We start from the raw sequence: 25,059 nt of genomic DNA, 5'->3' as shown, positions 1-25,059 counted from the left end.
AATCACTACATTCAATATATTCGGTCAAAATTATGGATGCGGATTTTTTTACGATTAGGAGAATGATACGAACATATAAAAACTTGTATCATGATATTCTGATGTCTCTAGGTATATTTATGGCTTCCGATTAATTTTTCTTTTTTTTTTAAAAAAAATTTGATTCTGGGACGAATCCTGAATTTGTCCCAGAATTTGGGACGAATTCCAGAATTCGTCCCAGATTTTGGGATGAATCCTTTATTCGTTCCAAAATCTGGGACGAATCCAGAATTCGTCCCAGAATCTGGGACAAATCCAGAATTCGTCCTAGAATCTGGGACGAATTTTGAGAAGAAAATTTTTTCGTTGGGAATTTGCGACAAAAATCTTTTGTTGCAAATTTTGTTTCTAATTTGGGTCGATTTTTTTTTGTCGCCAAACTTGTTGCGATTTTGGGATGAAAATTATTCGTCCCAAAATTTTATCCCTAAATTATTATTTTTTTTTAGTGAATTGGGATGCGTGGACAAATGATACAGTGGCAAGGGGGTCTCCATCCATAGGCTAAGGTATGCGATACTTTACTATTCAACATGCTCATTGCTATAATTTTTCTACTATTGTCCATTGAATCAAGGATTGACTTGAGCATCGGAGAGCTAATACTAGGGACCCCTTCCAGGTTCGACACTAACGATCCTGGTTTTGCATGATAGCGCGGAGTCTTCATCCAATCAACCTTAGAACCACGTTCACAGCCTCTATCTTCTTCGTTTTCAGACAGAATCAATCGCATTTTTAATATGAGATCACAAACACATTCTCATTTGAATTCTTTTTGTTCTACGACCTTAGCTTCACACGGTTCTTTTTGGAAGAGAAAGAAAGAGGAATGAGATTCATTCGTATTAGTTTCAAGATAGTAGCTTAATTAGTAGGCATGGTATATAAAACCAATGGAATACAAATACAACCACGCTTATTTCGACTAGGAATTTATTAAGATCGAGACAAATGTTTGGAAATTACACACTGCTTCAGAAATGCAAACGCCAGCAATCAACGCAACATGGAAGAGAATAACAAAGCACAATTTGAATAGCAGAACAACAAGTTTGAGAATTATGCACGATGGAAGAGATTAACAAAGAACCAGTACACACCTGCCTGATCCCTTAAGAAAGCTCTGTTTCCTCCGAGTAAAAACGTGAGATCATATATCTGAAGGAGATTCCTCTATTTTTACAAAACATTTGGGACGCGCTGCATGGTACACTGCAATATTCTTGACCATCTCTCCCAGATCTTCATTCCCAGTATGAACGTGGACCTCCCTGAGCCCATGCAGATGTTCTATGCCATACACGCCGTATTCATTAGGGAAATAACCAGCCAGTTTGAGGATTTTGAGGTTTTGGAGTGCGCCTTCTTCGAAACTCACACAGTGCGATTGAATTTCCAGCAACTTGAGTTGCGTGAACCCTCCCCGATCGAAGATCATATCCTCATCATCATTGTCGAAAGACTCACATCCAAGGACCAGCTTGACCAGAGCGTGGAGATTTCTCAAGACTTGCAGATCCTGGAGCTGCAGCCGTGTGTTGAACAGAGTTATCTTGACGACCTGCTTCAGGGATGCAAACCAGGCAGGCAATCCGCCGAGCACGACGTCTATCTGGAGCTTGCAGAGCAGCAATGGCGGCGAAGCTACCTCGTCGAGTGCCCTTTTCAGATCGCCGTACGAAGCGTGAAAAATTGTTAGGGATCGAAGGCTGCCACTAAGCATCGAAAGCAGGGCGCTGATCCCCTCCAGCACTCCGATTACTAGATCATCATCGCCGAAACAGATGGCGAGCTTCTCGAGCTCGGCAAGCTCACCGATCTCCTGCAGCAACTGCTCATCATCAGCATATGTCATTCCCAACTTGCGAAGTCTTTTCAATTCTCTTATTCCTTTCGGGAACTTTAACTTAAACAAAGTAACAAAGCGTAGAATTGTGAACATGCCCGGAGGATGCTGCTGATTCAAACCACCGAGCAGATAGACCAGTTTTTGGAGTTTGACGATGGTATTGGGTAGTTCTTCAATATAAGTTCCTCTTATATCTAAAAACTCTAGATTTTGCAAATCGCCTACTGAATCTGGCAACGCCGATATAGGAGAGTCTCTTAGAGACAGGTACTTCAGGAGAAACAACTTGGAAAAGCTCCTGGGGTGGAGATCAAACAAGTTCGAACTTACTTCCAGGTCAATTGCTCTCAACAGCCTCTGCTTTCTGTAATCCTTCAGTGGTACATCCTTGCCGAACGCAGTGAAAGATCGGAGGTGGGACAGGTCAGTGTCAGGCACGAGCCCACTGCTTCCTCCATGGCTCGATAAGCGTCTTATCTTTTGATGTCGCGGTGGGTGCTCGCTCGGTAGCACCACAAAGTTCTCCTTCCTGGATATCGAGATTATGACCTCAAGCATCATGTCATGGACGCGGCAGGATTTCACTGTCCCATTATCGTCGAATTTTGATGGCTGCATCAAACTACGACTCACCAATTGGTTGAAGCAGCGCTCGGCGACTTTCTCAGCGGGGAAGCCGCCTACGCCACTCACAATCCCTTCGGCAATCCACCGTCTCGTCAGGCGCTTCCGGTGAATCTCATAATCCTCAGGGAAGATGCCTAAGAACAGGAAGCAAGGCTTGAGATGGTAAGGCAAGTCATTGTAACTCAAAACTAGTATCTGATGGATCTTCGACTTCTCTATCTCGAAGCCAAGGTGGTCGCGCAAGTCTTTCCATTCCTCAAGTATTTTATCCGGCTTGGAAGCCAGAAGACCTCCTACTGTCACAATCGCAAGTGGCAGTCCATCACACTTCTGCACGATTTCTCTGCCAATATTTTCTAGCTCTGGAGGACAATTATAGTCAGGTGCATCAAATACTTTTCTACAGAATAACTCCCAGGATAGCTCAGGTGATAAAGGAGAGATTTTAAATATAAATTGACGATTACGCGAACAACATGCATTTGCCACTGCCTCACTGCGGCTGGTCACTATCACCCTGCTTCCTTCTTTACCTTGTGGTAGTGCAATGCTCAAGCTTTCCCATGCTTCAGTGCTCCAGACGTCATCGAAAGCCACCAAATACCTCTTTCCATGGAGACATCCTCTGACTGTCTGCACCAATTGTGACTCGTCCATCATGTTCAGAAGTTGTTCTGTGTTCAAACTGGCATCTTGGCACCCTAGAACATCTCGGACTTGTTGTTCCTTGACTGAAATTTGCCGAATTATCTTTTTGAGAAGTTCTCTGATGTTGTAATTTTGTGACACCGCGATCCAAGCTCGAAATTGGAAGTGGCCTCCGACAATAATAGGATCGTCATAGATTGTCTTGGCCAAAGTTGTCTTTCCTAAACCACCGAATCCGACTAGAGAAATCGCTGTGAACTCGAGACAATTCTCGTCCATCACCCACTCGATGAGCGTATCTCTACTCTGGTTGATGCCCACGAGTTGGGCTTCCTCTACAAAATGACCAATGATCCGTGGATCGGAGTAGCTGTCGGCCATGTCCAAGCTGGTGGCGGTGCCTGAGCTTGCAGCTTCGTTTGGGTGGGAATATCGATCGTGCCGCTTTCTGATCTCTTCTACTTCAACCTTCAATTTCTTGAGCGCGGAAGCGATGTCATGGCGAGCTTTCAATGACTTAAAGCAGCGACAGAAGCGCATGAAAAAACCTTTGACTCCGCGCTCGTCGTAGGGCGTGGATCGGAGACGGCAGTCGAACTCATCGATCGAGTCTTCGGCATCGTAGGCCACCTCCCTCACTTCCTGCACCCAGTTCTGGACTTGATCATCCAGACTGCGCCTTGTTGACATGACCGTCAAGAAAGAGGTAATGCTTCTGAGCTCAGCGACTATGTCCCGGACATCATCTTCGACTCCGGCCAGCAACGCGGCTTCTTCCACTAGCATCCTCTCTAGCTTTTCCATGATGGACTGAGAGGCGAAGTCCACAACCTTCATAGCCATCATCGTCGCCATACTGCCAATCTCCGGCAGTCGGCGGTTAGGAAGAAAGATGATGATAATGGAGAATGATTTAGGTTGAAAATTCACGTCCTATTTTTGAGCTTGCATACGCTTGTTGGATTTACTTAGAAACGTTGATTGAGCATAATTTGTACGATTGACAACACTAAAAAAAAAATAGAAATTACAATGATTTATATTAAATTAAACAAAGTGACTTGGGAGCTTTATTCTTCCAAATCTTTTCTTTTTATGAATGACACATGAGTGAGTGTCGATATATATATATTCATATATTACTTTATTTATTACTTTATTTATATGCCACAATATATTACTTTATTTATTCCTCACTATACAAAATATGAATTGCATGCACTTTGAGCCCTACGCAGTATTTTAATTCTAAGTTCACTTTACTCACGCGAAAAGAAAAGAACAACAGAGTAAATTTTATTTTTATTAAAATAAAGAAAATGGAAAGGAGAACAAAATTATTTAGCCAATGCATAATTAAAGCAAAATTTACAAACAAAAAATAAAAGAAAGGCAGCGAAGCAAAGAATAAAACGTGAGCCAAGGAAAAACCAAAAGCAAAGTATTATAAAGCCCTGCTAGCTATGCAATGGTTCTCCAGCCTATGCAATGTTTGGAGTTTGGGTTAAATCGAAATGATTACAAGTGAATTGAGGCTATCCGAGACCTAATTTAATCCGATAAACAAATCGGTTTTGATCATGAGATGGTGTCGCTCCATATCGTCAAAATTCTTCAATTTGATTTGAGTTTTTAGGATGGAAATATTTCAATTTCATTTTAATTTTTGTCACTAAACTGAAGAATCGAACACCTAGTTGTCAATTCACCCATTACACTTAAAAAAAAAAATATAGATTCGTTATATTAATAGTTCTTCTAGTATCGACCCATGAATATAGACCCGTTAAATTATAGTCTCTTTTGAAAAAAAAACTCTGCACAGAACAATGGCGTTCAAGAATCCAATGAACCATGCAGCAGCAACTACATATACTAGGAGATTTACTTACCAAAAATTATATTGTTAATGAAATGCATACAAAACGGTAATTTACATTGTGAAAAATAGCATACAAATATAAAGTTGTAAAATATTCAACTTGAAGCGAGTTAAAGTTAAATATTATTAAAGTCGCAATCAGAGTTTAAGTTATTCTTTTTCAGCCAAACTGGTGAAAAAACAGGTACACTTCCAATTCGATTGATACGAGATGTTATGAATAGGCTTGGGAAAAATACGATAGTAATTGATGAGATAGTAGTCAAAGTCAAGAAGAGATAGAAATCAACGTGTCACTATTAATAGGACTTCGCTCCCTGTCTAGCGCTAAGACCTTTAATAAGAGGATAATCAAACTCGGTCAAGAGCCGATCAGAGTCGATAGACCTAGTGCTCCACTCCTAGGCAGGCACCTAGTATATATCTGGTCTATCATAATGTCGGTCGAACTTATATTCAACTGGACTCGGGGATCTAATTCCCCATTTTTAGAGCACAACCTTAGCATATGGTCGGACGGTCTTAAAGCCGGTCAAACTTAGAGGGTTCAATGCTAAGATATGCAAATTAAACCTAAACGACCTTAGACCCAAACGGGTATACCAAACAGTCTTCCACTACTATAGTATGACTCTCAGTATATAGTCAGTCAAACCTATGGATCTTCACTGCTCATGTGCGCGCTCTCCTTCATATAGTCGCTCGGTTATAATGCTTGTCAAATTTATAGGGCTCAGCGTCCTTACCTCCTACGCAGAGTAAATATGCAAGGCAACTCTTAGTGTTAATTCGGTCAAACTTCTAGAACACAGGTTATCATTTTAGGGATGAGGTTCCAAGTATAAGGACAATAGGATAAAATCACTGATTGGGTCTCTCGAGACTTAATTTCCCATTCTTTAGAAGCAGATATCCCAGCATATGGTCGGTTGGTCATAGAATCGGACCTATGGGATAGTGGTGAGACTAGAGTCTAGTTGGTCGGCCGTAAGCCTCGTTCAACTAGACTTTGAAGGGAGGCTTGTGATATGACATATAGTGGGGGGGGGGGTGCAATCATAGCATAAGGTTAGTGGTCAAGATAATATGACAGTTTAAAGTCAAGATACGGTGACAGTCAAAGTCAAGGGATGCGTGTCCAAACTAATCTGTTCTCAGTCAGTCCCCGTGCCAACCGACCTCTTAGGGATCAGATCACTTCTCATGACACAACTCCCCGTCTATTCCTGGTTGGCCCCAACGTCGGCCGGTTTCTAAGGGCTCAGATTTTCATGGGCACAACTCCCAATTTATTTCCGGTCAGCCCTAGTCGGCCTCCTAGGGCTCAGATCACTTCTCATTAGCATATCTCCCAGTTTACTCATGGTCGGTCCTAGTGTCAGTTATATTTTCACTAGGGGACAACATTGTCAAATAATTACAACTACTTGTGACAGAATAATGACTATTCGTCAGGGAATATTCTAATGCTCTACCAAATAAATAAAGTTGAACCTTCCTCTACCCAATCGGAGTCCGTTGTACATCCTCTATCACCCAGCATACCCTAACACATGATATTCTCTGATGTTTCATGATTGAGGAGGTTATGAGAGGTAGTATAAAAGGGAAGGTACTCTCTATTGGCCATGTATGCACGCACACACACATTTACTATCATTCTATTTTCTCATACGCTTTTTGCTCGGCCTCTTTCTAACTTGAGCGTCAAAGTACCTGGTTAGGGGCCTCTTCCCTAGTTCTAGCTCTAATGCCTCCGTGTGAGCTATATGTGGTGTCTGTAGGTCCGTGGGTATCATTTCCCACCATCATCAACTGTAATGCCCGAAAATTCTCAAATAAATTTTATAAATATTCTATTATTTTTCTAGAATTTTAGAATATTTTTATGAAATTTTTGGAGTAGCAGAAGTAGTAAAATTAAATAAAAACGTAAAACAACCTAAGCAAGGAATTTAACCCGCAACCTATGGACTCTATGACATATAGGATGACTTAGTAACCATGGGGCCCCAGCAGGGGTGTGCTGAAAGAAGAGGAGAGGAATTATATTTATGATTGAGTTGGGTCGAATTAATTACTTAATATAAATAGGAAATTTAAGTGGGGAATTATTATTTTTAATCGACAATTTCTCTATCCCTCAAACCCTCACCGACGCCCCTCCCTCTTCCTCATCCTCTCGGCGCACAAGCCCAAGGAAAAACCTAGGGTTCCATCCCGAGGGTCGTAGGAGCACATTCCGGCGACGTCTCCGATACGAGGACGCTCCTCTCCGCGAGAAGAACGCTTAGACGAAAGAGGATCGCCGAGGAGATCTTCTTCTCCGGAAACCTAGCGATTGGATTGTAATAAAAACTAGCGCAGGATGTGAGTTACCCCTCACCTGCAGTATAAGTAGCTAGTCGTATGCTTTTAGGTTCTTGGTTCGCTTTTATGTTCTTAGTGCAGCCATATGCAGAGTTAGAGCACACCAGGTGCTCGATAAAATGCCTAAAACAGTTATATGCTACAGTAGGCGTTTTAATAGTTCAGTTAAGTGTCTTAGTAGCACTTTAAATAGTATACTTAGTCTTGCTGTAGTTTATATGGGACTACGGTCCAATGGGTGGGCTCCCATAGTCGCCTCTAGGTTTAGATAACCTAGTAAGAGCAAGATAATAAATCAGTTTATGAAAAGTATTTTACTTTTATCAGTGGCACTGTACTGGACTCTCAGTTGTCCTTGGATTGGGCTCCCATAATCGTCTCTAGGTTTAGATAACCTAGTACCCCTACTAGATTCGGGACTTGCTACCTCGGGCCTAGTTAGGGATGCGCGCATAGCAAGTACAGTTGCCGGGCCCAACAACAACATGATTATTATGTTTACCTATTTATGAAAATAGTTTTCAAACTTCACAAACCAGAGATGTGAATACAGCTTAGCTTCAGTTTAGTTTTATTATTGATATAACAAATAGCTTAGCTTATGTATTGGTTTAGTTTGCTTGTTGATACAATGAATAGCTTTATGTTCAGTCTTTAATTTCCATGTTTTAGCATTTTCAGCATGATCATCAGCATGAATTTCAAATAGCATCTTTTGAAAGCATGATTTCTTCGAATGCATGTTTTGTGAGTTAGATGGTTCTTACTAAGCTCCCAAGATTATAGTTTCACTTTCCTTATACTGCAGATAAAGGTAAAGGGAAGATGGATTAGCGGAGGCTAGAGGGCAATGCTACAAGATGTGTGTGAGAAGGAATTTGGAATAAAGACCTTGGAGACCAGCAAGTTAAAGGATTAGAACTCCTTATAGTTATTTTCTGCACCTTTTGAATGTCTAAATGTTATGAATTGTGAGAGTATGCACTAGGTTATGCCTAGACTTCTAGTTACCTTGAGGTTAGTCAGTAAATTATGAATCATGTCATGCTTAGTAATATTTCAAATAGTTACTGGTTGATACATTCGTGTTGTACACGAAATTACTGAAATGCAGTAGAAATCAGAGCTCCAATCGATCAGTCGATCGATTGGAGGGTCCCCAATCGATCAGCCGATCGATTGGGAAGTGATCTGCCGCGAATAGTAAGCTGTTGAATCGATCAGCTGATCGATTGGACATGGATCGATCAGCCGATCGATCGGGGAATTTAATCCCGCGAACGGAGAGCCTCTGAATCGATCATTGGATCGATTGTCCAGGCTGGATCGATCAGCCGATCGATCCAAAATTGACCTCCGTGCACAGTAGCACGTTGAATCGATCAGTGAATTGATCAGACAACTCCAATCGATCAGCCGATCGATTGGAATGTCTGATTTCAGCTAGAAGTGTCTAATTTCAGTTTTTTGATCGAATAGAAAGTTAAGTTTTTCTTCTTTAGCATATGTACAACTTCAGAGGTGTATCCTGAATATAAATTCCAGATTTTACAGTAAATAGCAGAGAGTTTTAATTAGTTCAGCTTTTCCGCACCTTAATATTCAGTGATATCTCTAGAATAGTTTAGCATAATGTAACCCCCGGCCTTACAGCCTAGTCAGTAGAAGGCGGGACGTTACAGAGTGGTATCAGAGAAAAGTTCCATACTTCCTCCACACACACATCAGTATTGAACCTGTAGCTTCCAAGTTAGAATATCTCTCACTTTATTTATGTTTCTTGCTTTCATGTTTATAGATAACTCAAGCATGTTCATATATGATAACATCTAACATGATAGTAGTAGTTATGTAAACATGATTGTATTAGTTATGTATATCCTCTGTTTCCCTAGAAAATGGTACGAGGACGCCCAGCTAAAAGGGCACCAGCTACTGAGCCCCAACATGATGCAGGTAGTTCAGTGCCTCCCCCAGACCTTACAGCAGTAGTGGCTCAGTTATAGAAACAACTAGCTGAGCAGCAACAGATGATAGCCACCCTAAGGGCTAATTAGCAGAGCACTCCTACCGTCACTCAGGAACATAACTTAGCAACCCCAGTAGTGATAGAGGTTCCACCAGTCCAACCTACAGCACTAGTAGCCCCAGCAGCAGGGGCAAGGAGAGAAGCCTATGTTGGATCGAGAAGCGCTAGAGGGGGGGGGGAGGTGAATAGCGCTCGCGACTATTTCGTTCGATTCGTAAAACTATCGGAGTTAAAACACACAGCGGAATAAGAAAAACAATCAAACACAGAGACACAAGGAATTACTTCGTTCAGAGTCTGTGAAGACTCCTACTCGAAGGCCCGCGATCCTTGATCGCTTTCTGTGGGCAACAACTATAAGCTCAAAGAATATTACAAATTTAGAACAATTTGCTAAATAAAGAAATACAATACCGACGACAGAATCTAAGGAAATCGAAGTGTCGGGTCATCGAGTCGAGTTGAAGCTTTCTCGAGATGTCGCGTTTAGCAGCCAATTGAAGCATGATTACTTGTAATAAGTTAGTCATAAGCTGTTGGTCGATCCCTCTTATAAAGGGTGTTCAAGGCGCCTTAAACCCCTCCAAGGCGCCTCCAGGCTGGCCGCATCACCCTCGTGGATCAGAACCGACATGGTCGAATTCTATCCTGTTCAAGGCGCCTTCAGCCTATCCAAGGCGCCTTCATCAGCTTGTTCAAGGCGCCTTCCACTGTTCACTAAGGCGCCTTGAAGCTTGCTTCACAGCCAGCTCAGGTTTTGCACTTGAGGCGCCTCCTAGCTCCATGGAGGCGCCTTGGTACTGTTCATCTGAGGCCAAATTTACACTTTGGTCCCTGCAAGATATGTTAATTACCAAAAATACCCTGCAACACAAAGTTAGCACAAAACAACAATATGAATATGATAAATATGAAGTTTGACAGTCATCAGACTGTCCGAGTCTGACTTCGGGTTTCCGACCGGAAACCCTAGGTCGACCCGACGCCTACTGTTCCATCTACGGGGAACACGTCCTCAGCTACTCCACTCAAGAGATTTACCTGATGCCAGTCCGGTCCTCCAGACCGACTGGACTTTTCGCCTAGGGTTACCACCCCCTAGGACCTAGGGTTACCGCCCCCTAGGGTTTTTCTCCACCTAGGGTTACCCCCCCCTAGGACATAAGGTTCCCCCCCCCCCCCCCCCCTTAGGATTTTCCTCCACCTAGGATTACCACCCCCTAGGACCTAAGGTTGCCGCCCCTTAGGGTTTTCCTCCACCTAGGGTTACCACCCCCTAGGACCTAAGGTTATCCTCCCCTTAGGATTTTCCTCCACTTAGGGTTACCACCCCCTAAGACCTAGGGTTACCACCCCCTAGGGTTTTCACCTGCCTAGCCGCAGCTAGGACTTTTGCCTAAATATCACTTAGGACTTTCCTGCAAGCTCCATGAACCTTGTTAGATAACACCACAGCTTAACTTTGAACCCTTTGCCATAATCAAAACTCAGGTTCGATCATCTGGTGCTCACTGCACCAACAGCCTATCTAATCCAGTGGCAGAAAATCAAGCTAGAGAACTTCTCAGGCACCAGTGAACCATGGGACGCCCAAGCCTGGTTCAAAACACTAGAGAGTACGATGGAGCTTCTGGACTGGCCAGAGTATGAAAAGGTGAAATGCGCCTCCTTCTGCCTGACAGAAGACGCACGTATGTGGTGGGAGAGGATTAGAGCGAAGTGCCGAGTGAACCAGATGACATGGGCTGACTTCGAGCGAGAATTCTTTGAGGAGTTCTTTCACATGCGGGTCACAAACCGCCACTACGACAAGTTCACTGAATTTCGTCAGGGCAACCTTTCAATTGATGAGGCCGTAAAGAAATTCAACAGACTGGCTCGTCTATGCCCCGAACTAGTCAACACTAAAAGAGAACGAATCCGGTTGATGCTCAAGATGCTAAGGCCGAAAATAACAATGAACGTGGCCAGCGGCGTTCATAGGCCGCAAACCATTGAAAAACTAGTAAGTAGTGCTCTGATCACCGAGCACTACCAGAACAGCATCAAGCAGCAGAAGCAAGCCTTCTCAGAGTCCAAAAGCCAAGGAGGCTCAGGCACTCAGAAACACCAAGGCCACAGCTCTAACTGGAAAGGGAACTCTGGTAACAAACGTAAACCAGGGAGTTACCCAAAAGGAGGGTCAGCTAGTAAACAGCCTAGCTATCCCAAGTGTTCTACTTGTGGGAAATTCCACCCCGGAGTTTGTCGCAAGGGCACACGAGGATGCTTCGAATGTGGCCAGGAAGGGCATATGGCTAAGCAATGCCCGAACAAGACCAGCTTTTCCTCACCACAGCCGATTCAGTACGGAGGCAAACCAGCACAGTCGCACTAGATGCAAGATGCTTTATATGGTCCACGCATCAGCCAAGGCAAACTAGAAGCCCCCTCAGCCACAACGAACGCGAGGATCTACTCACTCACTAGAGAGGACGTAGCGAATGCCTCGACAGTTGTTACAGGTCAAATCAGTATTTTACAGTAAAGTGCAACTGTCTTATTCGATACTGGGGCAACCCATTCTTATATATCCAGGACATTCGCCGAAAAGTTAGCAATACCTCCAAATGTACTCAGTGGTCAGTTTTTGACAACACTACCTTCAGGAGAAATTATGGCGTCCACGCACTGGCTCCGAGCAGTGTCAGTCATTATAGCAGACAAAGAGCTTTTTGGTGATCTGATAGTGCTAGATATGACGAACTATGATGTCATCTTGGGAATGGATTTTCTGATCAAGTACGGTGCCTCCATAGAGTGTCGTAAACAAAAAGTTGTATTCCAACCCGAAGTAGGAGTGCATTTTGGATACATCGGAGAACCAAAGAGAAAGACCAAGAAGTTTCTCTCGGCTTTGAAAGCACAGAAACTACTTGATTCAGGATGTACAGGGTTCCTAGCACATGTAGTCAATACCAGTCAGGACAAGGACCAAAAGCTAGAAGAGGTCCGAGTTGTATGTGACTACCCAACAGTCTTCCCAGAGGAGTTACCAGGTCTAGCACCAGACAGGGAGATTGAATTTGAGATAGAACTCGTTCCCGGTACAAATCCCATCTCCAAAGCACCATACCGCATGGCTCCAGCAGAACTAAAGGAACTTTAGGAGCAACTACAGGAGCTGCTCGACAAGGGATTCATACACCCTAGTCACTCACCATGGGGAGCGCCTATATTGTTCATGAAGAAGAAGGACGGGAGCATGCGCCTGTGTATAGACTATCGGGCACTAAACCAAGTCACGATTAAGAACATGTATCCTCTTCCCCGGATAGATGACCTGTTTGATCAGCTAAAGGGAGCAGCAGTGTTCTCTAAAATAGACCTTAGATCGGGATATCACCAGGTGAAAGTTAAAGAAGGTGACATACCCAAGACAGCTTTCAGGACCAGATACGGACATTATGAGTTCGTAGTCATGCCCTTTGGCGTGACGAATGCTCCAGCTACTTTCATGGACCTTATGAACAGGGTATTCAAAGAATACTTAGATAACTTTATTATCATATTCATCGATGACATTCTTATCTATTCTAGAACTCAGGAAGAACACGCAGAGCACCTGAAGATAGTACTACAGACCCTTCAGCAAAACCAGCTGTACGCCAAGTTCACGAAATGTGAATTCTGGCTCGATCAGGTATCCTTTTTGGGTCACATCATCTCCAAGGATGGTGTCATGGTAGACCCCAGTAAGATAGAGGCTGTGAGTAACTGGAAAAGACCTAAGAACGCCAGTGAAATCAGAAGCTTTCTGGGACTAGCAGGTTATGACAGAAAATTTGTAGAGGATTTCTCCAGGTTAGCCTCCCCACTGACAGCTCTCACCAGGAAGAACAGAAAATTTCAGTGGACAGAGGACTGTGAGAACAGTTTCAACGAGCTAAAAAGAAGATTGACCAGTGCTCCCATTCTAAATCTGCCAGAGAACACAGACAACTTTGACATTTACAGTGATGCCTCTAAATTGGGACTAGGAGCAGTACTGATGCAAAATGGCAAGGTGGTCGCCTATGCCTCCAGACAACTCAAGGACTATGAGAGGAACTACCCTACTCATGACCTTGAGCTTGCAGCAGTTGTCTTTGCTCTCAAAATTTGGAGACATTACTTATATGGAGCTCAGTGCAGAGTGTATACAGATCATCAGAGTCTGAAGTACTTCTTCACTCAGAAGGATCTGAATATGCGACAGCGCAGATGGCTCGAGCTGGTCAAAGACTATGACATAGACATCCTCTACCACCCAGGAAAGGCCAATAAGGTGGCAGATGCACTTAGCAGGAAGTCCAGTGCTACCTTACTATCCCTAGCAGCCATGTTACCGCCCCTACAGAAGGAGATTACAGATTTCGGTCTCGAACTGATAGTTGGGCAGCTCTCTACTATGACCTTAGCATCTACCTTGCTTGGTGACATCCAGACAGCTCAGGATCAGGACCCTGAAATTCAGAAAATCAAGCAAGGGTTGGCAGAATCAGAAAGTGGAGAGTTCAGAGTATCTGATAGTGGGGTACTGTATTTTGGTGACAGACTATGCGTTCCGGATCAGGAGGAACTACGGAGGAAGATTTTAGACGAGGCTCACAGGACTCCTTATGCGATGCATCCTAGTTCCACCAAGATGTACCAAGACTTAAAGAGACGTTTTTGGTGGCCTGGGATGAAAAGAGACATTGCTAGATATGTCAGTACCTGCCTGACTTGTCAGAGGGTCAAGGCAGAATACCAGAGACCAGGAGGAGTTCTGCAGCCTATTCAGATTCCAGAATGGAAGTGGGAGGATATTTCTATGGATTTCATAGTGGCACTACCCAAAACCACGAATGGTTTTGATACCATCTGGGTAATAGTCGACAGATTGACTAAATCAGCCCACTTCTTAGCTATCAGGATATCCTACTCCATGGAGCAGCTAGCTCAGTTGTATCTCAAGGAGATTGTCAGACTGCATGGAGTCCCACGGACCATTATTTCAGACAGAGACAGTAGATTCACGTCACACTTCTGGGAGTGTGTACAGTCAGCATTGGGCACCAAGTTAAAGTTTAGCACAACTTTCCATCCTCAGACAGATGTCGAGACGGAGCGAGTAAATCAGGTACTCAAAGATATGCTCCGAGCATGTGCCCTAGACTTCAAGGGGAGTTGGTGCAAATATCTGTGTTTAGCAGAATTTGCATACAACAATAGCTATCAGGCCACCATCGGCATGGCACCCTACGAGGCTCTCTACGGGCGGAGGTGTAGATCTCCAATCTGCTGGTATGAAAGTGGTGAACAGAAAGAACTAGAACTTCAGACAGATATAGTAGCAGATACCACAGCAGCTATACAGCAGATTCGCCAGAGGATAGAGATAGCTCAGAGCCGCCAGAAAAGCTATGCTGATACACAGCGCTGACCCTTAGAGTTTTCAGTTGGGGATACAGTATTTCTCCGAGTGGCTCCCATGAAGGGAGTAATGTGATTTGGGAAGAAGGGCAAATTGAGTCCCAAATATGTGGGACCATACATTATCACTAGAAGAGTTGGCAAGGTAGCATATGAGCTAGAGCTACCCCAGGAGATGTCAGCTGTCCATAACGTATTTCACGTCTTAATGCTGAAGAAGCATATCCCAGATGCCACCCAGGTGATTGAGCCCAATCGGTATAAGTCCGCGAAGATCTCAGCTATGACAGTCGGCCTATTCAGATAATAGACCGAGCAGTTAAGAAATTGCGGAACAAGGAAGTACCATTAGTAAAAGTCATTTGTCAAAATCACACAACAGAAGAGGCAACTTGGCAGATAGAAGCTAGTATGAGACAGAAGTACCCAGAGTTATTCTAAGTTTGAGGACGAACTTTTTATAAGGTATGGGGGATTGTAATGCCTGAAAATTCTCAAATAAATTTTAGAAATATTCTATTATTTTTCTGGAATTTTAGAATATTTTTATGGAATTTTTGGAGTAGCAGAAGTAGCAAAATTAAATAAAAACGTAAAACAGCCTAAGCGGGAATTGAACTCGTGACCTATGGACTCTATGACATATAAGATGACTTAGTAACCATGGGGCCCCAGCAGGGGTGTGCTGAAAGAAGAGGAGAGGAATTATATTTATGATTGAGTTGGGTCGAATTAATTACTTAATATAAATAGGGAATTTAAGTGGCGAATTATTATTTTTGATCGAGAATTTCTCTATCCCTCAAACCCTCACCGATGCCCCTCCCTCTTCCTCATCCTCTCGGCGCACAAGCCCAAGGAAAAACCTAGGGTTCCATCCCTAGGGTCGTAGGAGCACCTTCCGGCGATGTCTCCGATACGAGGACGTTCCTCTCCGCGAGAAGAATGCTTAGACGAAAGAGGATCGCCGAGGAGATCTTCTTCTCCGGAAACCTAGCGATTGGATTGTAAGAAAAACTAGCGCAGGATGTCAGTAACCCCTCACCTACAGTATAAGTAGCTAGTTGTATGCTTTTAGGTTCTTGGTTCGCTTTTATGTTCTTAGTGCAGCCATATGCAGAGTTAGAGCACACCAGGTGCTCGATAAAATGCCTAAAACAGTTATATGCTACCGTAGGCGTTTTAATAGTTCAGTTAAGTACCTTAGATGCACTTTAAATAATATACTTAGTCTTGCTGCAGTTTATATGGGACTACGGTCCAATGGGTGGGCTCCCATAGTCGCCTCTAGGTTCAGATAACCTATTTCTAGATTCAGATAACCTAGTAAGAGCAAAATAATAAATCAGTTTATGAACAGTATTTTACTTTTATCAGTGGCACTGTACTGGACTCTCAGTTGTCCTTGGATTGGGCTCTCATAGTCATCCCTAGGTTTAGATAACCTAGTACCCCTACTAGATTCTGGACTTGCTACCTCGGGCCTAGTTAGGGATGCGCGCATAGCAAGTACAGTTGTCGGGCCTAACAACAGCATGATTATTATGTTTACCTATTTATGAAAATAGTTTTCAAACTTCACAAACCAGAGATGTGAATACAGCTTAGCTTCAGTTTAGTTTTATTATTGATATAACAAATAGCTTAGCTTATGTATTGGTTTAGTTTGCTTGTTGATACAATGAATAGCTTTATGTTCAGTCTTTAATTGCCATGTTTTAGCATTTTCAGCATGATCATCAGCATGAATTTCAAATAGTATCTTTTTGAAATCATGATTTCTTCGAATGCATGTTTTGTGAGTTAGATGGTTCTTACTAAGCTCCCAAGCTTATAGTTTCACTTTCCTTATACTGCAGATAAAGGTAAAGGGAAGATGGATTAGCGGAGGTTGGAGGGCAATGCTACAAGATGTGTGTGAGAAGGAACTTGGAATAAAGACCTTGGATACCAGCAAGTTAAAGGATTAGAACTCCTTATAGTTATTTTCTGCACCTTTTGAATGTCTAAATGTTATGAATTGTGAGAGTATGCACTAGGTTATGCCTAGACTTCTAGTTACCTTGAGGTTAGTAAGTAAATTATGAATTATGTCATGCTTAGTAATATTTCAAATAGTTAGTGGTTGATACATTCGTGTTGTACATGAAATTACTGAAATGCAGTAGAAATCAGAGATCCAATCGATCAGCCGATCGATTGGAGGGTCCCCAATCGATCAGTCGATCGATTGGGAAGTGATCTGCCGCGAACAGTAAGTTGTTGAATCGATCAGCTGATCGATTGGACATGGATCGATCAGCCGATCGATCGGGGAATTTAATCCCGCGAACAGAGAGCCTCTGAATCGATCATTGGATCGATTGGCCAAGCTGGATCAATCAGTCGATCGATCCAGAATTGACCTCCGTGCACAGTAGCACGTTGAATTGATCAGTGAATCGATCAGACAACTCCAATCGATCAGCCGATCGATTGGAATGTCTGATTTCAGCCAGAAGTGTCTAATTTCAGTTTTTTGATCGAATAGAAAGTTAAGTTTCCTTCTTTAGCATATGTACAACTTCAGAGGTGTATCCTGAATATAAATTCCAGATTTTACAGCAAATAGCAGAGAGTTTTAATTAGTTCAGCTTTTCCGCACCTTAATATTCAGTGATATCTCTAGAATAGTTTAGCATAATGTAACCCCCGGCCTTACAGCCTAGTCAGTAGAAGGCGGGGCGTTACATCCACTTTCCACTCCAAGGCCAAAAGCCTATGGCATATTTTCAGGCCCTAAATCCCAATTCTCTCACAGTTAACTCTTCTACTCTCCTCATTAGTCCATCTCATCCGACTCAACTTCCGGACGAGATCAGTACATAAGGAGTCGGATAGCATGACATTACTCCTTACAAAAAAAATCCAACTTTTACATGTGTCCTCTAAGAAAATCTAACACATTTACACAACCCCTCATAGTCGTCTCAACTATTCTTTAGGCCTTAGGTGGAAATTTTTTTAATATTTTTTAAAATAAATATTATTAAAAATATTTAATTTTATTAGTTATAGTAAAAGGTAGAATTTGCCACCCTAACAACCCAACACAACCGATCCTACGACTAGCTGTAAGGAGATAAATCGGGAAGCTACAATTGGTCACTGTGGGGAGAGCATTTTTCTTGGCTTTGCCGAGATTCGACACTTTTTCCATTATAATAACAATATCTATCCCATATTAGTCAACTCAACTATGTCCCTGGGGCATCGACATTTAATTTTATTAGTAAAATTTAAAAGGACAATTTCATATATTGCCAATGATTATTTATATAATTGGAAGCAGTGACCTACTAGGCCACGTATCAATAACTTTATCTTATGTCAAACCTAAAAAATAAAAAATATTTTATATTAACTAATTTATAAACAAGTAATAAATTATTGTAATATTATTAATATATATTTTAATTATAATTTTTTTAAAAAATATCAATCATTTTTAACTTAGAGGAAGGAAAGTCTCACAAAGCGATAAAATTATTGTGTGATCTAGAGGAAATAAGCTTGAGTACTAGATATAGTCACTACTTATAATATACTCTTCCTGGAAATTCCGTATTGATGGGAGCTTCATGAACTAAACCGCCTTTTTATCAATTTTAACTTTGATAAATTATTAATAAAATTTATTTAGTCAAAAATATTTAGCTAGAATGTGAATTATTAAAAAAATTAAAGAAAAATAAAATTTAAGAAAGAAATAATACTACAATATTAAATATGCTTTTAACTTTGAAAAGTATTTTTATAAAAAAAATATTAATTAAGTATAATCAATAAATATTTATAATTTATTAACAAAATTTAATTTTGATTAATAAATTAAATTTTTAACAGTAAAAAATTTAAAATTACTAATTAAATTTTAATTAAAAAATAAAAAAAATTACCAACCAAATTTAATTTTAATAGTAAAAAATTCAAATTATCAATTAAATCCAACACGAGTAAAAAATAAAAAATGATCCAGATTTAATCTATAAAAAAATTAAAATTTTTAACTAACTAGTAAAAAAATTAAAATTACTGATGAAAATAAATCTCTACTAAAATTTATTTAAGCTATAATTTTAAATATTTAATATCCAAATTCGTATGCTTTTAAATTAATATTTATATTTGATTTATATAGATATAAATTAATATTTATATTTGATATATATATATATATATATAGCCCCAATATAATAGGGACTGACATAGATTTTAATGGCATATGCTTTTAGCCTGCCCTGAAACCCTTACGCTACGTTCTTCTCCTCCAATATATATACACACACGTAGATACACACGTAGAGACCGTGGAAGCAACACAATATTATATACAGTACAATACATGATAGTCAGGAGGGGTGGCAGATGCCGACGCGCCAGACAAAGGCGGAGGTGGCGCCGGCGCGGTCGGCGCTGTGGAGAATCGGTGTGCGCAAGGGCAATTTAATTAAGGATCTTGATTCCTAAAAGCTTCAGATTTAAATCATTGAGAACATAGTCTATTTAGGATTGGATTACTTGGTCGAAGTACAATTGCAGAGTTCTTTTCTATTGCATGCGGAGGATAATAAGGAAGAAGTTATTCTCTCCTACAGAATTGTATTATTTATGATTGATACGGTGCATTATCATGGGGTTGATAGGATGATGTAGTTAGGAATCAAGACTATAAAGAGGTCAGAAGTCAAGTTTACATGGAGGTCAGAAGTCCAGCCTCCGTGGCTGGTCAGAAGTCAAGCTTACGTGGAGGTCAGAAGTCAAGCTTGCGTGACTATAGTCAAAGTCTCAGTTGACGGGGCAGTCAAAGGATAGGATTACAAGTTGGACCTGACCCAGCCTCGATAGCAATCAAGAAAGGGACCCGCAGGCCGTATACAGCTAAAAACTGGACCCACAGGCTAGGTACAGCTAAGGAGTGGGTCCACAGGCAGGATAAAGGCGTAGAAGGAAAGGCCTCGGGCGAAACACAGAAGGTCGGGATACAGACCGAGCGTACAGATCGGAACGTACAAGCCACGGATAGCAGCGGAGCGAATCAGGTCGGGATACAGATCGGGCGTACAGGTCGGAACGTACAAGCCATGGATTGTAGCGGAGCAAAGCAAGTCGGGATACAGACCGGGCGTACAGGTCGGAACGTACAAGCCATGGATAGCAGCGGAGCGAAGCAGGTCGGGATATAGACCGGGCGTACAGGTCGGAACGTACAAGCCATGGATAGCAGCAGAGCGAAGCAGGTCGGGATACAGACCGGGCGTACAGGTCGGAACGTGCAAGCCATGGATAGTAGCAGTGCAAAGCAGGTCGGGATACAGACCGGGCATACAAGTCGGGATGTACAAGCCATGAATAGCAGCAGATAGATGCGAGTCGGGAAACAGACCTGGCGCACAAGTCGGGAAGCATAAATTATGGATAACAGCGGACAGAAACAGGTCGGAATACAGATCTCGGAATACAGACCTAGGTTCTAGGCACTACATGACAAACAAGCAAGCCAGGAAATCGTAACTGTCTATCAGAGAATAATCAGCGTGTCAGGGAATATACTAACAGTCAGGGCTGATTACCCCTTTGGTTCCGTCGCCAGCCTATGAGAAGATGTCGCGTGGCATTTACCGTCGGACAAAGTCTGACAGCCGACATTCCCTGACACTCGCCAGGCCCCAGAAACATCCGTTGCAGTATAAAAGAGGATGTTTTGTCCCTTATGCAGGTACGCTCACTCGTCATTTCTCACTAGTCTTTACTTTTCGTCCTTTCTCTGTGATTTCTGGGAAAAAAGTACCTGACTTGAGCGTCGGAGGGTCTGACCCGGGGACTTTTTCCCTGGTTTCTGGTCTCTAACGACTCGTGGGCTCGTCTGAGTGTGCGCAGAGCCGTATTGTCATCATCTTGGTCATCTTCCTTCGTCATCCGCCCGTGCTAACCTTTCCGAGGGGGTGCCAGGTAGATCAGACTCCTCGGTGACTTTCCGTCAACTTACAGTACGTCAAGGCCCGCCTTCATTCGACTCAGATTTCGGACGAGATCAAATTTGGCGCCGTCTATGGGAACACTACAGCCTGTTCCGGAACGTGACAATGGAGGACTTGGGACGAATCAACATGACCATGACTGCCGGAGAATACGAGCTCTTCAAGGAGGCAAAGAAGAGGGCTGCCTCTGTCACGCCCCAGAGGAGTCCCTGTCCGAGAAAATTTCGGCAGCATCTCCCCTGTACGGTGGACAATCTGAAACTTTTCTACATCCTCACATACCTCAGCCACAGGTGGATGGAATAATAAAAACAATAAAAATACAACCACACATTCCACGCAGTTTATATAACAAGTAAACAGAAAGATAATACCCTGACTCGAAATCAACCCTACTCCACTACACTCGTAAAGCTCAAATCCGATGAACTCACCTCTTCTGCCGTCCCAGCAGGCATGTAGTAGAATAAATCCAAATCCAAATCCATCGACATAATAAAATCCATACAATGTCCATAAGTAAAATAATCCAAAACATAACAAGTTCAAAATAGTCTAGAACAGAAAAGAAACCAAAAGAAAACCAATCATATCCTCGAGGTCTGCAGGGACCAGCAACTGGAACTCTCTCCTGACAGCATCAACCTAAAAATATCAACAATGGAGGCGGGGTGAGTCCAACACTCAGCAGGTACAATTGATATGCAAAGTAAAGAAATAACACCTAGCACTAATCATGCGTACAGTCTCCTGATAAAAATAAAGACAAATGCAAACCGAAGTAGACAGGAGAGAATCTGTACTAACCAGGACCCGGTATAAGGACAAACAGTCCGAAAGGTATAGAAGACCTGTATGCATGTCAAACATAGGTATCCAAACAATATGCAGCATATAAATGCAGCAAACACAATCACAAACAATAAATGCATCATGCATATGATGCCAATGTCATGGTCACCCCTGACGCCAGTCAGCCAACTCATAATAAAAGTGGGACCGAGTGGGTAGAGCTGTGACAACCGTGCACTCTGCATCACTACCCCTGATGAGTGACCGAGTGGACGGGATGCTGTCGGAGTACACACGTACTCCTACCCCAAATCATAAATGGGGGAGCGCAATGCTCTCATCTCCCGGTACGCTATGACGGGGAGGGATCTCTAACGTGCTACACGCTGCGTCACACTACCCATGAGCGGACCAACGGAGCACCGGAAGAGCCAAACTGACTTGCTACCATGCTGTGTTACGCTACCCATGAGCGTCACAACGGAGCACCGAACAGTGATGAAACTGGCAATGTGCTCAACAATAATGGAGCAATCTATCGCACAACATGCGATCATGCAAATGGTGCATGTCACTAAGCATGGTAAAATACTAAACCAACCTCTGGACATATAACAATGGGCACCATAATGAATAAATCATATCAAGATATACTGATCAATAAGGTATCAAACCTAGGTCCTGAACATGTGAAACATGGTTATATCACTACCCATGAGCATGAAAAATCAGGTACGAGATCAATACGAGATGCAAACAAACAACCAATCCAACAGATAACATGTATTGGGCAGTGATTAACCGAACAAATAAGAAACACAATTAATGCAACATGTTAATTTCATTACTAAGCATATCAAAGACAATAAGTCAAAAGTACCCGCCTCCGATAAAAGAAAGGTCCAATTCCGACTCCGAGATACTCGTCTCACGTTAAAGTCCTGTATCAATACGACATACAGGTTTAGCTAATTATATACAAATTAATTAGCTAAATCGAATCCCTGAAATCTAACTTAAATACAAACTCAATTTATAAACCTCAATTGGATCATCAATTAACTTATCCAAATGGAATACAACAAATACATTTATCAATCTAATATCAACTAATCAACTGGTACTATCCATTACTATTAATGAAATTCAATGTAGAATGGAATCACCTCTAAACTCACCTAAATCTGGATGTATCACTTTTAAATCCAAGGTCGAAGAATTTCCAATTGATACAATTGAAAACCTTGCTGCCAGAAACCAAAAACAATTAGCACATGATCCAACTACAAGAGATGGTTGCTACTGGAATTAGAACAAGTGACTTCACTGCTAGGGCACGGGTTAGAGGCTTCAGCAGTAGGGAACTAGGGCCCAGGTGAGCAAGCAACGATCTAGGGTTCGGCTGGCCGACAATAGGGCGAAGGAGCAGCGGCGGCAGTACACCCAACTAGGGCACGAAAGTAGGCTGTGAGAGTCGGCTCGGCAGCACAGAGGGAAGGAGGATGGCGCTAGAGAAATGTGAAGGCTTTGCTCGGTTGTGCTTGCACGTCACCGGCGCTTGGACAGGAAGAAGAGGAAAGGCGGCGTCACTGCTCCCTGTGGCGGCTGCGGCAGAAGGAAGGCTAGGGCACTGTGGTCGGCTGCCGGCGCTAGGGCATAGCAAGGACAACAACAAAATGGCCGCTGGAGAGAGATGGAACCGTGGCCTTCGGCTTCCGGCTAGGGCAAAGTGGCGGCGGGTAGAGGAGAGGTCGGCAGTGAATCAAGGCTAGGGCACAGAGGAGAGACCGGCGTCGCGGGCAGAAGGTCGGCGCTAGGGCTCCTATGGCCGGCGGTATCTCGGGAAAAAGAAGAAGTGGAAGGGGAGGAAGAAAAATCGCCGTGGCCGGCGGTTAGGGTTCGGGTGAGCAGGCGCGGGCGAAGAGAAGGAAACGGCGAGGAAGAGAGAAAATAAAGGAAAAGAAATAAGAAAAAAGAATTTATAAAATAAACAATTCCTCACTTAAATGGGTAGCCTAAATAGGCCTTTTTGGGAACCCAAATTTTATCCCCGTTAACTTGTCCATACGAGTTCCAAAAAATTCTCGAAAAATTTTCAAAAATTCTGAAAAATTCCCTTATTAATATTCTCCTATTTTCGGTATTTTACAGCCTCAGAAAAGCAACAACAAACAACTGATTCCTGACCAAAAAAGCTACCGGATGTCTCTAAAGAACCTGCTCACGCCTCGGACCGGGGCCCTAAGCGAAAACAACTGTTGGAATTTCCACCTGCCTTTTACAGAGAGCCAGGCGAGGGGTACTATCAGCCAGACCCTGGGTGTTATAGCCGCAAAGAGCAGCCACAAGTTTCGGTGGCCGAGAGTTCTTTACCTAGGGACTCCAAAAAGGGAAATCTATCATTCCCCGCGAGGAACACCGATCTGAGCAGGAAGAGAAAATACCCTTTTCTTCCAAAATCTTAGAAGAAAAGTTGCCTAAAGGGTATCACCCCCCTGCTATAGGGGAATACGATGGTAGTAAGGATCCTGAAGATCATCTTCGCAAATTCAGGAACGCAGCCCTGTTACATCAATATAGCGATGCTGTTAAATGTCACATGTTTCTGAATACTTTATCAGGTTCTGCCCAAAAATGGTTCAATGGACTACCCCATGAGTCCATCACCTGTTTTGCTGATTTTAAGAATGTCTTCCTGCGCCACTTTGCCAGTAGCAGGAAATATCAAAAGACAGATCATTGCTTGTTTTCCCTTAAGCAGGGATCTGCGGAGCCATTGAAAAACTATATTAAGCGCTTCAATCAGGTGGCTCAAGATGTTCCTTTAGCTACATCCGAAATACTCATGAGCGTCTTCTCCCATGAGTTGACTGAAGGAGAATTCTTCAGGGATCTCATTAGGAATCCCGTAAAGAATTTCGATGAGATGCTGGAGAAGACGGCCAGCTATATCAATGTGGAGTAAGCGCAGGCGGCGCGAAAGAAGGCAGACAAGCCACCTTCCGCTATAAATCGGCTAGAGAGAAGAGTACGTCTACCGCCTACTCAGCCTCTCCCACGTGCTCGGGATGCTCGACCCACTTTCTGTTGGTGCGGGAAGCATCTGACGATCGAACTCAAGTTTTGATAATGGCAAAAGGATTCAAAGTTAAGTTTAATTGTTATCTAATGTGTATGAATGAGCTTGTAGGAAAAGTCCTAAGTGTACTTAGGCAAAAGTTCTAGCTGCGGTTGGGCAGGTGGAAAACCCTAGGGGGTGGTAACCCTAGGTCATAGGGGGTGGTAACCCTAGGTCATAGGGGGTGGTAACCCTATGCGGAAAGTCTTGGCGGGTCGAGAGCTTCAGGCAAAAGTCCTAGGG

At 42.8% G+C, this 25,059-nt stretch overlaps 2 protein-coding genes across 2 annotated transcripts; one reads left to right on the top strand and one right to left on the bottom strand.

Annotated features, from left to right (window-relative positions):
• Nucleotides 1-961: 961 nt before the first annotated feature.
• On the bottom strand, nt 962-4,154 carry LOC122045955 (disease resistance protein Pik-2-like). The gene has a single exon (XM_042606408.1). It carries the CDS (start codon nt 4,022-4,024, stop codon nt 1,196-1,198), a length of 2,829 nt encoding a protein of 942 aa, XP_042462342.1. The 5' UTR covers nt 4,025-4,154; the 3' UTR covers nt 962-1,195.
• Nucleotides 4,155-24,211: 20,057 nt separating this feature from the next.
• On the top strand, nt 24,212-24,663 carry LOC122048366. The gene is made up of 2 exons (XM_042609938.1): nt 24,212-24,263; nt 24,320-24,663. Exons 1-2 carry the CDS (start codon nt 24,212-24,214, stop codon nt 24,661-24,663), a joined length of 396 nt encoding a protein of 131 aa, XP_042465872.1.
• Nucleotides 24,664-25,059: the final 396 nt, after the last annotated feature.

Source organism: Zingiber officinale, chromosome 2B (assembly GCF_018446385.1).
Source record: "Zingiber officinale cultivar Zhangliang chromosome 2B, Zo_v1.1, whole genome shotgun sequence".
In the NCBI taxonomy this organism is placed as follows: domain Eukaryota; kingdom Viridiplantae; phylum Streptophyta; class Magnoliopsida; order Zingiberales; family Zingiberaceae; genus Zingiber; species Zingiber officinale.
Note: the sequence above shows the minus strand (reverse complement) of the source record. Positions and strands in the feature narration are given on the sequence as shown.

Excerpts from the sequence above, each read along its gene's own strand:
- LOC122048366 (XM_042609938.1), top strand. The coding sequence starts at position 24,212 with ATGGTAGTAAGGATCCTGAAGATCATCTTCGCAAATTCAGGAACGCAG. Across the intron at positions 24,264-24,319 it reads AAATTCAGGAACGCAGCCCT|GTTCTGCCCAAAAATGGTTC; the intron begins GTTACATCAATA and ends ATACTTTATCAG.
- LOC122045955 (XM_042606408.1), bottom strand. The coding sequence starts at position 4,024 with ATGGCGACGATGATGGCTATGAAGGTTGTGGACTTCGCCTCTCAGTCC.